Below are 14,702 nucleotides of genomic sequence, written 5' to 3'. Positions count from 1 at the left end.
GATAAGTTTACAATAAATGCTTAGAGTTACTACCACATCAGCCAATAGGTTCCTTCGGACTTTTTATTCAGGTGAGTTTGGCTTTACTTAGATTTATACAATAAGAATAACAACAATGGGCATTTACAGTGACAATATCACTCAAAAAAAAAAAAGGGTGAATGACAATATAATCAGTGACTGAATAAAATTACCAAGTGTAATCATTTTTTCTGTTTAGATGCCACGGTCAGTTCTGGACACTTCATTAGGAACACTTGCTGGTGGTCCAATGCAAGAGGTTTGACAATGTGCATGTCATTGTGGTTGGAGATGCACTGAGAGTTGTGCAATCAAATTTGAGCATTGTCATTTCGGCCTAATCAATGTCCAAGTGACCAAAGCATCTGGACATTTGAAAGCAAACAAAGATCTGTCTCCCTCTAGTGGACATTTAAGGCTCTACACCATTCAGCGCATCTTCTGATGCTCACTAACACACTACCATGATGTCTATTAGTTGTTGGCATGTGTGCACGTCTGCTTGTTTCTCGTCTCTAGGTGGGCAAACAGTGAAAACACACACACACAAACGCTTTGGGGGACCACGCATGGTGAGTGAGATGATACCGCTATGCTAGCTGTACACTGACACTATGCTAACAGACGCACCTGTATTCTAGCAACGCTCATTTACATTCGTTTTTACAGCATACTCTTAAAAAATAGAGCCTCTAATTACCATCTGTACAATTTCATCCATTATTGTCAATGTACAATCATTCAATCAAGCCAACAAATATACACTTTGAAGGCCCAATACAGGTAAAAGTAAGTACTTTCTTTACCCTGAACAAACTACATTCGTGTGACATTTAAAGAGTTGCTTTACACTCTCTGTTGTGCATCTGCGGACGTAAAGAAGCTTGTTATCATGTGTTCATGCTAGGCTATATGCATTGTTTCATATACTGTCAGCTGCTAGCAAAGAGTGAGTTGGCTCTCAGTTATTAATTCATAACATATTGCCCTAAATCTATTAGCAAATGTGTGAATTGGAAGTAATACACCATCATGGTCCTCTGTACTCTACATGTACTTTGTGCTTTAGGACTCTTTCGCACCAGCAGTTCCCTTTAGCTTGTTCTTATATTTTCAGTTCCTATCAATAATGCAGTGTTGCTAGAGATGGGGGAAACAGAAAAAATGGACAAATTGATTTGTTACTTGAACTACTGGTGTGAAAGCACCCTAATTAGAGTGTGTGTATGTTTATATGTAAGCGTCTTCACTCGATGATTGTTGTTTCTGAAAAGCCTGACAAAAGTTAACAAGCGAGACGGATGCAAGTAGAAATTGGATGTGGACACCTGGTTACCCATCATTATGACAGTCTGAAGCTCCGTGCTAAATAGTTATGGTACTGCAATCATTAAAGCTGCGAGGTCATTCTTTGCACTGCCTTACTGTAACGGTTAGGCTTCGAATACACAGTACGCAAACCTTTGCACCACGGTTGTTTTATGTTCATGCTTTTCCAACATGTATGACTCAGGTTGGCTTTTTTTTTCTCGAAAGTAACATAGATTTTAGTAGTTTGCTTGGGAACATTGCGAGCTAGGATGTCACCAGATTGTCAGCTAAAGGTGCAGGTTTCACACGGTCCATACGATAGCCTCAAATGGGCCCAGAAAATGATTTAAGTCTGTTTCCTAATGCCTTCTAATGAATCTTTAGTGGATACTTGAGTGGGGTCAAGCTTGCTCAGATGAGGCACTTCAGTATTTCACCCTGCGGGACAGTGTGAGTCTTGCATGTGGAAGTTTTGAACTTGACAAATTATCAATTTTGTACAGCACCAAGAATTCCATCCCACCCAAGCTGGGGTTTAAAAAAAAATACAATAAAAGAAGAGATGAAATAATTGCAAAACATAAATCAGGTGACTCTGGTGATAGTTGGGCTTTGTCTTATTGCTTGTGGGTTTAACTTATTGTGGTACTTTTTTTTTAAAATGTCTTTCTTTTGGTCCTTAACCAGGACATCTGAGACCATTCCCAGGACAACAACAATAAATACACTAACTTCTACACCCACTTCACTCGAAGAGCCCACAGCATCAGGTAAGAACAGTGAAAGTCCGGGAATGCATGCCTGATGGAATACCATAGAAATAATCTGACCTCAACTGAATTTCAAAGTAATCCAAATTAGGATGCAGGGCAAATAGCCCCATTAATGAACTATGATGGTAGCTAAACCCACAAGTGATAGACTCAGAGGTGCTACAAACCAATAATCAAGAAAATCAACTTAAAGACATGTAACATATATAAGTCCTTCCCAAAGTCACTGTCCCATTGGTCCCATGTGTTGATAATTATCTTAGCCGCTCCTGAACTCTTCGTTAATTTCTGGTGGGATATTCTTTTCCCGTCTCAACGTCTCGGTTAGGGGTCGGGCGCTGCTGGGCGAATCCAGGTGTTTGGGCTCGTTGGTGCGGTAGGTGCCCTTCTGCTGGTACGCATACACGTAGATGCTATACAAACCGGCCAGCAGAAGGAGCAGCGCCAGAATGACAATGACTGTGGGATAAAAATAGCAGTTACAGAAAGAAATAAGAGCCACTTGACAGGCAGATGCTCAAACAGAGCGCACGTTTGCCTTATCAGCACTTTTGATCGGTCACTGGGAATTTAATGGTATTACTGTCATATGCTCGGCCATGTCTAGTTTATAATATATTTTATTATAATTTAAATCAATACTCTTAAATCAGGAAATTCACTGTCGCTTTGCGTTGTCCTGCATATTGTTGCAATAATTGTATTCCCGCTTTGGGATGTTTGCTCTAATCTTTGACGATGACGTCTCGCATTAGTATAATACCTCTCAATCTGAGCGCTGGTGACGTATTAATCTGTAGTGTCTAGCAATGACTGGCAGTAAAATGATGAGCTCTACACAATGCCAAGACTAAACTGAGCCGATCCGGTCTCAGACAGGGATCGAGTGTGGGGGAGTTGGTACAGTCTGTCCTTTGCATCTGTAATACAATAATGGAGGGCACTCGGCTTCTCAAGTGAAACATGCTGACACTGAGATTCAATAATAGGAGCTATGCATTGAAGAAGAATTGTAAAAAAATAACATTCTGAAGATCTATTTTAAAGTGGTCGATCGAGAAAAACTGTTTCTTAATATCAATTTTTGGCCATTCACAAAAATGTCACAAATGCGTCCTAAATTGAAGGAGATATCATTTTTGGCCCATTTTGACATTTCATTGAATGGATTTTTAAGATCAGATACAGGTGATTAGTAACTAAAATTATGGACTCACCTATGATCCAGAATAAGCCAAGGTCATCATGAATGTATATATAATCTGAAAGGCAGATATAAACAATAAGACAGAATGTAGGTACAGTTAACTTCTATATTTAGATGTGAACTGACATACCTATGGTGGTAAACCAGGGATCCACCTCCCATGGGACGTAACCAAAGACAGGAGGGAAAGCGCCGCAGTTGGACTCGGAGACATCACCTTGTGTCGTCACCGGCGGGTCCGTTTCATTCGGCCGGAAAAGAGCCTTTAGAGGAGCATAGACATTGTATCTCACGCCAGAGATGCAGCCAATGAAGCCTGGAGCATTGTGCCTCTGGATTTCATAGTCGATGTCGCCGACCTCTGGGGGACGCACGACATAGTCAAAATACAGTCCTTTACAATAACAACAAATATGTTTCCAGCAGGAAAATGAAACATCTACCCATCACTCTGCCCAAGAACATGGACTTTGGTGAGTCAAATCTTGCATCCTCCACTAAAGTTATCTTTTCAACAATGGGCTCCATAAAATCCACCTGTAGAAACGAGAGAGAGCATACGATTTATCTACGGGTGAGATTACGCAGCTAATGTCAATTTTGTTCTCGCAACTGGAGATCTGGTTTTTGTTCATTGTGAAAATTGAATCATAATCATGTGGATAAGCCGAAGAAGAGGCGCTTGACAAGTAAGAAAAGGGGTATCTTTTCTAACCTTTCAGGGTCTTGGGAAAGATAAGCATAAATACTGTCGATCCACTGTTTTGTTTGGGTGTTTGTAGGGTGGGAGGAACCTGCGTTTTGATGGTCCTGTTGTGTCTGGTGATGTTGATGTAATGGGGGTATCCATCAGCAAGGTTACGGCGAGTCAATTCATACTTGTGGGTGATGAGTCCCAGTTTATACCTCAGATCCACGCTACCTGTGTTAAAAAAAAGTCAACATTGACGGCCGAGCGATGAAAGGTCTTGTCACATGCGGTCCCTACCGTCGTTCTTTAGCACGACAGCAATGTAGTCATGGACGAAGGAGCTGATGTAGAGCAGCACAGCCGGTTTGTAGATAGTGCTGAAGCTGAACTCTATGTCGTCCGCCGTGTCGTTATAGCCCAGGCTGAAATTGTCGTAATGCGGGTCAATCCAGTTGGCCCAAGCTGCTTCGTCGGATATCGGTTTCTTCCGCACGGTGTACTTCAGCCAAGAGCCAAGCTCAAAGTGGGCACCGATATCTTAAACAAGACCAATGGAAGAACCCAATCATCTTAATGCCTTTCTCGGTTGACCCAAGTACTCACCTTTGTGGCAGTAGAACCCATCAAATGCAGTATTGTTGCAGTCACAGGTATAGGAAGCGTAGCCCTCAATACATTGGCCACTGTTACGGCAAGGTATGGAGGCATTGAGACATTGGCCAGTACAGTTTCTCCTGATTCCTTTTTCTTCATCAACTTTCCCTTCCAAATCCAGAGGAACACCGTTCAACCTCAACCCTCGGAGACAACCCAAGAAGGGTTTTTGGGTGCGGTTACGTGAACCTAATATAAGACAGAGGTCATACAACTTGCTTCTGGGACCTTTAATGTATCGGTCAGTTTTGAGTCACCTACCTACAACAAGAGGATTTGTAAAGTTCATCGTGACAAAGGTCTGACTGGGGAAACGTTTGACAGTCCAAGGCTGGTAGTCGACTTTGAGCCGAGCCAATTTTACATTAATCTCGGCCTGGACAAAGTGCCACTCGTTATCGTTGAGTGGCACGGGGGAACGTAGTGTCACGTTCTGGATGCCATCTCCCACCATGAAGACAAATACAAGATTGTGGGTTGCTGGGAAGAAGGAAGAAAAGGCTCAGAAAAGAGGTCAATCAAATGAGCAGTAAAGGTGACTGTTGGTTTGGGTGAACTCACTGTTGAGCTCTAGCCGGATAAAGTTTTTGAGGTGATCGTCGGAGTTCTCCAAGAAGACCGAGTCGTATCTGTATGTTTTGAAGTGGAACAAAATGTCAGCGCTGGAGCCCGGCTTGAAGGTGGGGAAGGTTATGTTTGCAGGTTTGGTAAAGGATATCGTGTTCCAGATGTTTCCTGCAAACAGTGTGGAATGGTTGTGAGACAAAGCAACTCAAATGCCATCAAAAACTAAACTGTAAGTGTTGAGCTCACTGTCGCCATGGCAGCGCAGAGGTCCTACTTTGAACTGTACTTCTGAGCCTGTCCTGTTGGTGTCGCCCACCACCACCCTCCTGACCGGAAGATGGTCTCTAAAGTCCAAGTAGCCTTTATCGGAGAGCCTGGAGGCACAACAATGACCATCCTGATACCATCATGTCAGTGATACCGACCTTGTAAACCTTATGTCCATGTCTTACCATTGTCTGTAGTCTGCATCACAGTTGCATTGATACCTGGGGTCAGCACAGGTCTGGTTGATGGCGCAGCCACACGTTTGGACCTCTCTGAACGTTCCTCCCCAGTAATAGTGACTCTCATTATTGCGACCAATCCAGTAACCAAAAGGTCTTCCGCCTGAACCAGAGAGCGTGTCAGCATCCCAATCCTAGCTTTTCATTCCTACGGTTCTGTAGGCAGACTCACCGGGCGTGTTGAGAAAACGAGACTTGTAGCATGAATAGTCGACCCACTGCTCACAGTACAAGGAGGTATTGGCCAGGGCGGTGACTTCATCCCAAGATGCGTTCCAGTAGTTGACGTTGCCAATGTACGGATTGTCAATCGAACTCCCTGTTACCTTTGTACCTTCCTCGCGGTCATTCAAGATCACAGTCCAAGCTTTATATGCTGGAGCGGTTCAAAACCAAACAAGGAAGAGCAAGATCATATTGATGATTTGACAAATCAGAAATGGGCTACAAGTCATTCGTCGTACTTACATTTAATTTTACAGTATACTTCGAATGGCTTTAGCGGTCCACTCAAATCTGGATCAATGGTGTAGTTCCCGGACCAGTACTTTCCGCTGAGTCTGTAGGCCTCGCATGACTCTTTATACACAGCTGTGAGGGTTTACATGATTCAGCTTGTATTGATATGAATAGCTTTGTCTTTTGAAAGGGCATCAGTACTTACACATGTGACACACTTCTCCTTTATAGCCAGTGTTTTCACATAAACAAATGAAGTCATCCCACGACTGGATGCATCGGCCTTCATGCTCACACGGATTGGGATTACATCTGGAAAACAAAATCTTTTCATTTTTGCCATTCACATCAGCGGTGACTTGGCATTGGTGGCAAGAAGACTTTTACCTGTCAGTGATGCCACATGTGCCCAACAATAGTTCAGCATAGCGCCCCCACTGCCGCTGCAAGATAATATCGATGTCGAGTTGTTCGTTGTCTATGAAGATATGCTGCATGCAACCGTGGAAGCGATTTAGTTTGGTTTCACACTTCCTGATGGTGTTGTTGGTTTTTGGGCAACCTGGACAGAAAGAAGAACATCAAAATAGGTAGAAGATAGGTTTTGTTTATGAGTCTTAGTGATTAGTTCACCTCCAAAGAAGTAGCGGTCCCCAGTACGTATTGTGAAGGGGTTGGTGATCTTCAACGGGGAACCCTCCTCCTCATCGATTGTGAGGGTGAGGAGGTTATCTCTGGCCGCCAAATCAACCGAATGCCAGTAGCCATCATTAAGCCTGTAACCTAGAGACAGTAGAAAAGTCTGTCAGATCGAAGATTCACACCACTAAGTTTGTCCATTAATTACCTGCGGCAAACTGCAGTTTCTTCTTGCCGGGCTGGAAGATAGTGACGTTGATCTGCCCCTCGCTAAGTCCAAGCTCCAGGGCGCCGAGGTCGTCAGCAAATCGCGTGAACATGAGCAGGCCCGTGTAGTCCCACGAACGGAACTTGAACTTAACAAACATGCGCGGCCTTCTGAAAAAACCCGGCACCTGTAGGTAGTTGTTAGGCCCGGCGAAGGTCATCGGTTTGAGAAGAATGTCCCGGCAAGCAAAATGCATCTTTTTCTGTAAGGAAAAAAATAAATAATTCAATCTACTGTCCTACTATTCCCCAGCGAATCAAAACTTTAGACGGCATACCTTTCTTGGGATGACTACGTCCTCTTCTTCCTGCTTAGCCTTATATATGATGTTGATGTCATTGATGAAGACGTTCTCTAGGCAGCCACGGAAATTCGGGGTGGTCGGTAGGTGAGGCATTTTCGGCTCGATGACACCACCAACGTACAACTAAAATACAGTCCCAAAGAACCAAAACAGTTTGTTCCAGATCTTAAGACTCACCAAAGATGCTGGCCTACCTTATTGTCCAGATCCAGGTGGCTAAACTCCCCATTACAAATGGCCGTCACCGTCTGGCTATCAACAGTGAAGTTCACCTGACGGCCTGAGCGCTTAATGGTGACGTAGTGCCAATGTAGGTTGTCGAGAAGGCTGCCAGCTACCAAAGTGGTCCGACCGTCTGTTTTATGTATAACGCTACTTCCTGAAACAATGGAAGGAACAGACAATTAGACTGACGACTTCTGTAACCTTGACTCTAATCAGGCTGTACCCAGGCTGATGTGTAGGTAGAGTCGACCTCTCTTGAGCTCAAGGGTGAAGAGGTCTCCTTGAACTCCATCACTGTGTAATAGGACACCATCCTGCTCCAGGGTTTTGAAGTTTATGGCAATGTGGTCATTTAACGTACGGGATCTCTTCCCGGGGTACATGTAGACCACCGAGTCATCCCCGTTGTACTGTAGCACATAGGAATCTGAGACCATGGGGCACATTTGATGGACATTAAAATTACTTTATATGTGGAATCCTACCAATTTCCCGTAAAAATAAATAATATGGTGACTACGCTGAATTGATCTGTTACCATAATGGCATCCAAACAACTCCAGCCTCACACCAATCTTCCCTCCGTTCTCTGTGTTCCACGCCAGAGGAAGCAGACGAATGTGTTTGGCTGTGAAGGCGTAATGGAAGACGTTCCTCTTCACCTGATAATAATTCCAGTTCCCAGGCAAAGTCTGTGAACAGACAAGGGCGGCGGTGTTATTGAGTCATAGCTTAATGCCCCGCCCCTTCCTGTGGCACCCACCGAGTTGCCTCCTATCATGATATATGGCGTCCATGAGTCTGGCCTGTCACCATAGAGAAGGGTGTACTTGGTGACCCAATCGTACGAGTTGAAGGTGCCCTGGGTGGCGATAGCTCTTAGGCGGTACTTCCTGCCCAGGTCCACCTGCAGCCATGGCTGCCGATCCCTGAGCGAAGGTGACCAGCCACTGCTGCCTACAAGGAATAAGAAGGTGTGTTGTTGTTGTTGTGCTGTTAACATGTCTCTGAGTTTCGTACCGTTAGAAACTTACCATACAACTTGGCGAAACCGGCAGAGTAGAGAAAGTTATACCTGGAGGAGGCCAGGAAGGAAGAGGCGTAGAGGCCAGACACGAGTGGGTCAACACATTCTTCTACGGGCAAATAAGGAGGAGGAGTTTATGTGATGCACATTATGTTCCTTGAACATTATAAACGAGAAAATGAATGGAAATCACTTTGAGGTTGTTTTATAAGAGCAGACATTTTGGATTTGAATTAAACATTAGTGCATGCTCTGGCAAACAAAATTAAAATCTAACTAGAAAGTGTAATACATAACCACATAGTGCAGCAATGTTATTATCCACTTTTGAAAAATTTGTAATTACGTTTTTTGAGAAGATCCAAAAATGTATTATTACTGAATCAATGTCAAAATTTGTTTCACATTGTGTCAAGGTGAGTTGCTATTTCAGCTATACAGGATGCCATCCTTCTTCCTCGTCTCGTTTGTGACACCGGGTTGGATAAATGTCCTACACCTTGATAAGCCCGAACGTAAATTTGAAAAAGGAGGACCCTCGCTTTGTTCCGTATCTTTACCCCCCAAGGACAGCCTCAGGTGGACTAGTCACAGCTGACAAGGTTAATGTCACCTTCCTGCCGTGCCTGCATTCTCTGAGAGGGTTCATATTAGTGCTCAGCCCGAGCCAGAACCAGAACATTCCACAAGAGGAACACTGCATTGCATCTAATTGAAGGCGCATCGATTAGCTTTAATATCTCCAGAGGGGAGACAACTATTTCCATAAAAGCCTCGCATCTTGCTTTAGGGTGTTGTCAAGTTGCAAAACTGCAACCTGCGTAGATCCTTCAAGCCACCCTCCCTCTCTCTTGCACTTATTACAAATTCATCAGTAGACGTCTGTGGCGTGGAGACAGTGTGGCCACATTTAGAGCGCCAGTTCTATTTGTGCTGACTCATCAGTCTTCTGTAGGTGTAGGACGGGCCCACCGAGCTGACACATCTCTCCTGCAGCAGCGCTATGCAGAGACCAGGAGGAGGAGGAGGTTGGGCGGCACCTCCTCGCGAGTGTCACCCAGCCGTGAGACTGCTGTCACTATCGCTACTGCTGACAGCCTCACTAAAGCTAGCCTTTCTATTTACATAGCCACTTTTGCTAAGTCACTCTAGAAACCCTTTTAGTCCTCGTTTCTAGGGACGCTAGCTTCCATTTTTTGGGCCTGAAAAAACTTGTGACATAAGGCGAAGAGCTTTCAGATGTCCTGTCTCCACATATTGAGTAGTTGGCCCATCTTGCACTGTGAGGCCTCCACTTAGTGTCCGATCAACTTCCACTCAGTGCAACGATATCGATTCATAGATGAGATGGTTCATTCACAGTAAGCAGTATCCGACAGCACACTTCAAATAAGAACGCCGATGTAGTCAAAACAACATTGCACGCACTGCAGGATTATTTTTGTATTGCAAACTATTAAGCTACGTCACTAGTGCCCATCCCTAGTTTTCCCACCATGACAGGCATGCTGCAGAGTTAAACCTCCCTGATTGTTGGATTATTTCGGGAAATGCACTCATTTTAGCATAATTGTCATTTAATTACGACCTATTTAAGCAAAATTCGACATCTGACTGCGGGGATCCTTGACCCCTCCCCCCCGCCATGAGGGAAAGTACGCGTAGGCTATTTGACTGACAGGTACTGCCTCCCCCCAAAAAAGTGCTGCAGTGGGCTGGTCCCGGTCAGGCTGAGCCGTGCTCTTTCAAGCCTCATTTTCCATTTTAAATCTCACTTGAGTGTTATTGCATGCTTAATATTGGCAACGTGTACAACGCATGCAGCCGCAGCATCGACCCTGCAGCGTTACCCCCCCCCTGTGGTGCAAGTTGAGGCTGCGCCGGGCTCAAACTTGCGTGCAAGCTGAAAGCACTGCAATGCAGACAGTCCCGTCCGTGCTCACCTTAATTCTGCGGGACTGACGCTGTTCCCTCCCCGCGGTCTACGTGCACGCTAACAGCACGAAACGACCGACTTCAACCCCCCTAAAATTGCATTCACTAAAATAAAAGATTTAAATGGGCGATTTTGAAAAAAGCGTGCCAACGTGCCCTTGAAGGATTCCTATACAGACGCATTATGTCCTTCACTGCTTCGTTTATGCGCGCAACTTTTTCCACAAAAGACACGACAAATACGGATAAAACAAACCAAAAAAAAAGACAACACATTTACTACAAGACGAGACTTACGTGACGAGCAGCGTCGCGCAGCCAAACACAAGAAGAATAAAGTCAATATTTTGCAAGTCATCCTTCACTTTAGGGCGCCTGTTCCCCGCATCGAAAATGTTAATTTGACGTTAGTATGTCTCCGTGGCGTGCTCTTCTCATCGCAACCTTTCTTTTTTTTTCCCCTCCACCCTGGTCCAACTTTAACTCCTCCAACTCCCGGGCATCTTCTACCGGTGCGGGCACGCGCATGAAATGCTGGTGCTGATGCTGCGACCGGCCGAGAGCGCGCACCTCCTTCTTTTCTCCAAATGGTTGAATGTTAAGATGATAATGCACGTTTTGTTAAAGCACGGCGAGTGTTTGCAGGCAAGAGAAATGGGGAGAAAAAAAAAGAGAATCTTTCCCAAAATGGCTTTTTCAAAGAACCTATAATAAATAAAAAAATATATATATATTTTTAAATCCCTTTTAAAAAGAATCCATCAGGCCTCTTATATCATCAGGCACAAAAGATGCTTCCCGCCGCGCTCGTCTGATATTACATATCCCAGTTTGGCACAGCTCCGCCTTTTAATCCGGTTGGCATCGAGTTTTGCGAGTGCGTCGAGGAAGTGGTCCCAAAATTAGGCCTAGGCAACCTTGGCGAATGGCCGCCCGTAACCTTCTCACGGAGGTACAGTGCCCGGCCGCCAACGTTCCAGAACAGGTTAAGATAATAATGATGATGATGCCAGCTGCTGTGCTTGATTTTGGACGAGTGAGGCAGGAACGTGAGAGGGAGGGTGAGATTTAGTCTGAGGGGGATTTACGGTGGTTCGAAACACAGTGGCCACAAAATAGGGGGAAAAAAACAGCTTTGGGATTAAGAATTGGGTTTATGGGACGTCAGTGTGTCAGTGAGATTGAATGCCAGTGTGTGCGGATTTTCAATCAAATCAGATTGTTTGTAAGCTCCCATAACACCACCCCAGCCTGACCTGGACCCCGCCCCCCCCTTGCCCACAGCATTCCCACAACGATATACCAGTACAGACCAGTATCTGCAAAGACAATGCATGAAAATATTATGAGAAAACAAATCATTTCAAAAGCCATCCTGTACATGTGGAATCAGGCCCACCATCTGTTCGTCTTTTAATTCTTGACCTGTACAAGCCACAGATTTCAGTCTATATGATCTGTCTGTGCCATGTGCTATTAAATCTCTCATCGAAAATGATTTATGATAGAACATATAAATGAGAAACAGTTCTCATTTAAAGTCAATGGCCATTTTTATGTTGGTACCACTCACATATCACCTTTGACATATCGAATTGTTAAAATGATAATACATTTTTGATTGTATGGCAAAAGGGATTTCATATTGCCCATATTTCTAGAATACAGGTTTGTGATTGAGATACATTTTCTAAGATGGCAGACTTCCCGTTAAATGTGTTGATTTATTCATACATAGAATATATCCTTGCCTTTTTTTTTTTAACTAGAGAAATGTCGTTTTTGGCTCGAATGTGTGTTACAACAAAAGACCACAAGGTGGCAGCCTTGTCTCTCCTTGCTTACTTGGTGCTACTTGGATCACACTGGTGTTACCTACCAGTACCAAAACATACAACTTAGAAACAGTTCATTCATTCATCTAATTAGATAAACGAGCATCTATAAAACATGGCAGCCAGTCATGTGTCCTCCCAAGCGCCCGCTTATTTTGCACACAAACACAAATGGACCTTGTTTCTTACCAGATAGCGCTAAGGTCTGCCCCCATCCCAGTCGTGTGTGTTTTCCATAGGGGTGTGCACTGACACACACATGGATGCACCTACACGTACAACCCGAGGGCAACGCCTACGGGTCACAGCTCGTGCCCAGATGTTTCCATGCGATAGTTCTGCTGATCTGTTATCATGGCTGAGCGCTACTTGTCATGAAGATGGATGAAGGAACCTTCAGCTGTCGTGCGTGTGTGTGGGATCAACTCAAAACACAAGCAGATAACGCTGACAGAGGCCTGTTGGGAAACTGAGGAATTCAGCAGGGTTCTCGCCGGGATGAGTGTTTATGTTGGCCGGCTCCCATGAGAACATGCTGTCACGGCTTCCCGGCGGTGGCCGTAAACAGGGGACGACGGTGTCCGCACACTGGCGAGGTGCAGATCAGCTGTTTGACCTCTCACAGTTTGGATGTGACGCAGCTTTGGAATTTTGTTGCTAGTTAAACCTGGCCTGGTGCTCCTGGTCCAACTCTTAATGGCTTCATGGTGGACCGACCCATTGACCTCTTTGTGGCGCTAATTGTTGGAAGTGGCGAGCAGTCCATCACTTGGATGTCATCAGCCATTCATTTTGCTTATGCTTATCTTCTCTCCACACCTGCATTGAGGTTTAAATGCCAACAACAGCTGCGGCCCGACGGATACGCGTGGTGACGAGACACTTTTGTTCCCATTGTGCGCGACTTGTAACACGCGCTAAAAGCAAATCCACGACCACACAGACGCACGTATGCGCAAGCCGCCGTGGTTATTTAGTCTGTCCCCCAGTTTGTTTGCCAACTGTCTTTACTTCTTTGTGGCTCCGCCTTGGGCTCGAAATGCTGACTGCGGCAAATGATCGACAACATTACAGTTGCACCTGCAAGGGGTGCGCAGGAGAGGAAAAGAAATGAGATGGTTGAAACCATTTTCGCATTGATGTCACACTGGAAATGGTGTTCCAAACTCAACAAAAGGCTGACTTTTTGGAATATGAATCTTCATTGCCACACAGGAAGTGTGTGTCTAAACCACCCTTGTGTGTTTAAGGGTGTGTTTGAGTGTGTATCTGTGGCTGAGTGCAGTTGGGGGTGGGAAACAAAATACAGGCCTTCTCTTTGCAGGGTGCACTGTCCGCATCCGCCAATGTGTTGCTTTTGGAGGTCACGGCACCTAGCAACAGCCTGGATCTCGTCCTGGGGGGGAAACATGAGACAACACATACACACAGATTACAGTCACCCAGAAAGAAGTTGGAAATGCAATTTCACTTAGCCGCACAGTATTTTGCTCTGGTTCTGAGTACTTAGTAGTATCCAGCATAATTTGTATTTTTGCAAGCATATCTAAAGCAACATCAACTTAATTCTTTTTATTTATTTTCTTATTTTGCTGCACTGGATGCAGAATTCCTCGCACGTTCCCACCGCGCTCTCGTGCAAAATTGCACCACTAATCCAGGCCAGGTTCACATTTTGGCAGCGTGTCATCAGTTCTTCATTCTGCCTCGCTTTTACTGGAGTCAGCAGGCTAAAAATAGCTCAAATGGCTGGCTGCCCCTCTGCCCGGCGGCCCAGCCTAACTGTCAATAAGTTATCTTCTGCCTCGCCGCAATCATTAGCGCCACAGACGCGCGTTAGCTGTTTATAATTACTGCACGTCAAGCATGAAAGTGACTAGATGGGTTTGTTGTCATGTTGGTTAGCTAAACTGCGGTAAAAGTGGGTTTGACTTTGTGGTGGAATGGCAAAATATTGGGTTCAAATATAGATATGAGCTTGCATTTGCTGTTATATGAGGCACAATGGATGCAAATGGTAGGATCTCTTAGCCTGATAGCTAACCTACAAAAAAAAGGGACTCTATTACTACTTTCTCTATGAATCAAAGAGTAATCTGCTAGCTTACATAGAAATATGTATATAAAAAAAGTTGTCATCTTTCTTCCTTCTCCGTGAAGTAGGAAGTAACGCACTAGCTAACAGGGAGACACCTGCTAGCTAACGCTAACAGGAAGACGCCTGGTAGCTAAGGTACAAAACTACGCATGATTCGGAATTAGCTATGACCTAACATCTTT

At 44.7% G+C, this 14,702-nt stretch overlaps 1 protein-coding gene across 1 annotated transcript; it reads right to left on the bottom strand.

Moving 5' to 3' along the window:
* Nucleotides 1-61: 61 nt before the first annotated feature.
* cntnap1 (contactin associated protein 1) lies at nucleotides 62-11,043 on the bottom strand. Its single transcript, XM_061302714.1, has 24 exons — nucleotides 10,885-11,043; nucleotides 8,660-8,761; nucleotides 8,389-8,582; nucleotides 8,164-8,317; nucleotides 7,849-8,052; nucleotides 7,595-7,779; nucleotides 7,374-7,523; nucleotides 7,037-7,298; nucleotides 6,823-6,972; nucleotides 6,577-6,751; nucleotides 6,395-6,501; nucleotides 6,199-6,321; nucleotides 5,903-6,106; nucleotides 5,677-5,833; nucleotides 5,471-5,598; nucleotides 5,219-5,392; nucleotides 4,919-5,137; nucleotides 4,607-4,846; nucleotides 4,301-4,540; nucleotides 4,107-4,234; nucleotides 3,756-3,849; nucleotides 3,443-3,673; nucleotides 3,323-3,367; nucleotides 62-2,564 (listed from the first exon to the last, which is right to left on the bottom strand). The coding sequence occupies exons 1-24, from the start codon at nucleotides 10,943-10,945 to the stop codon at nucleotides 2,365-2,367; spliced, it is 3,927 nt and encodes a 1,308-aa protein (XP_061158698.1). The 5' UTR covers nucleotides 10,946-11,043; the 3' UTR covers nucleotides 62-2,364.
* Nucleotides 11,044-14,702: the final 3,659 nt, after the last annotated feature.

The sequence above is a fragment of the Syngnathus typhle genome, linkage group LG17 (assembly GCF_033458585.1).
Source record: "Syngnathus typhle isolate RoL2023-S1 ecotype Sweden linkage group LG17, RoL_Styp_1.0, whole genome shotgun sequence".
Classification (NCBI taxonomy): Eukaryota; Metazoa; Chordata; class Actinopteri; order Syngnathiformes; family Syngnathidae; genus Syngnathus; species Syngnathus typhle.
The sequence above is the reverse complement of the archived record's forward strand: the minus strand, read 5'-3'. Positions and strand labels throughout refer to the sequence as shown.

What these genes read in the sequence shown, in the direction of transcription:
- cntnap1 (XM_061302714.1), bottom strand. Translation starts at nt 10,945, where the DNA reads ATGACTTGCAAAATATTGACTTTATTCTTCTTGTGTTTGGCTGCGCGA. An exon ending in CTACCTACACATCAGCCTGG is followed by an intron (nt 7,780 to 7,848) that starts GTACAGCCTGAT and finishes CCATTGTTTCAG; the next exon opens with GAAGTAGCGTTATACATAAA. An exon ending in GATGCAGACTACAGACAATG is followed by an intron (nt 5,599 to 5,676) that starts GTAAGACATGGA and finishes TTGTGCCTCCAG; the next exon opens with GCTCTCCGATAAAGGCTACT.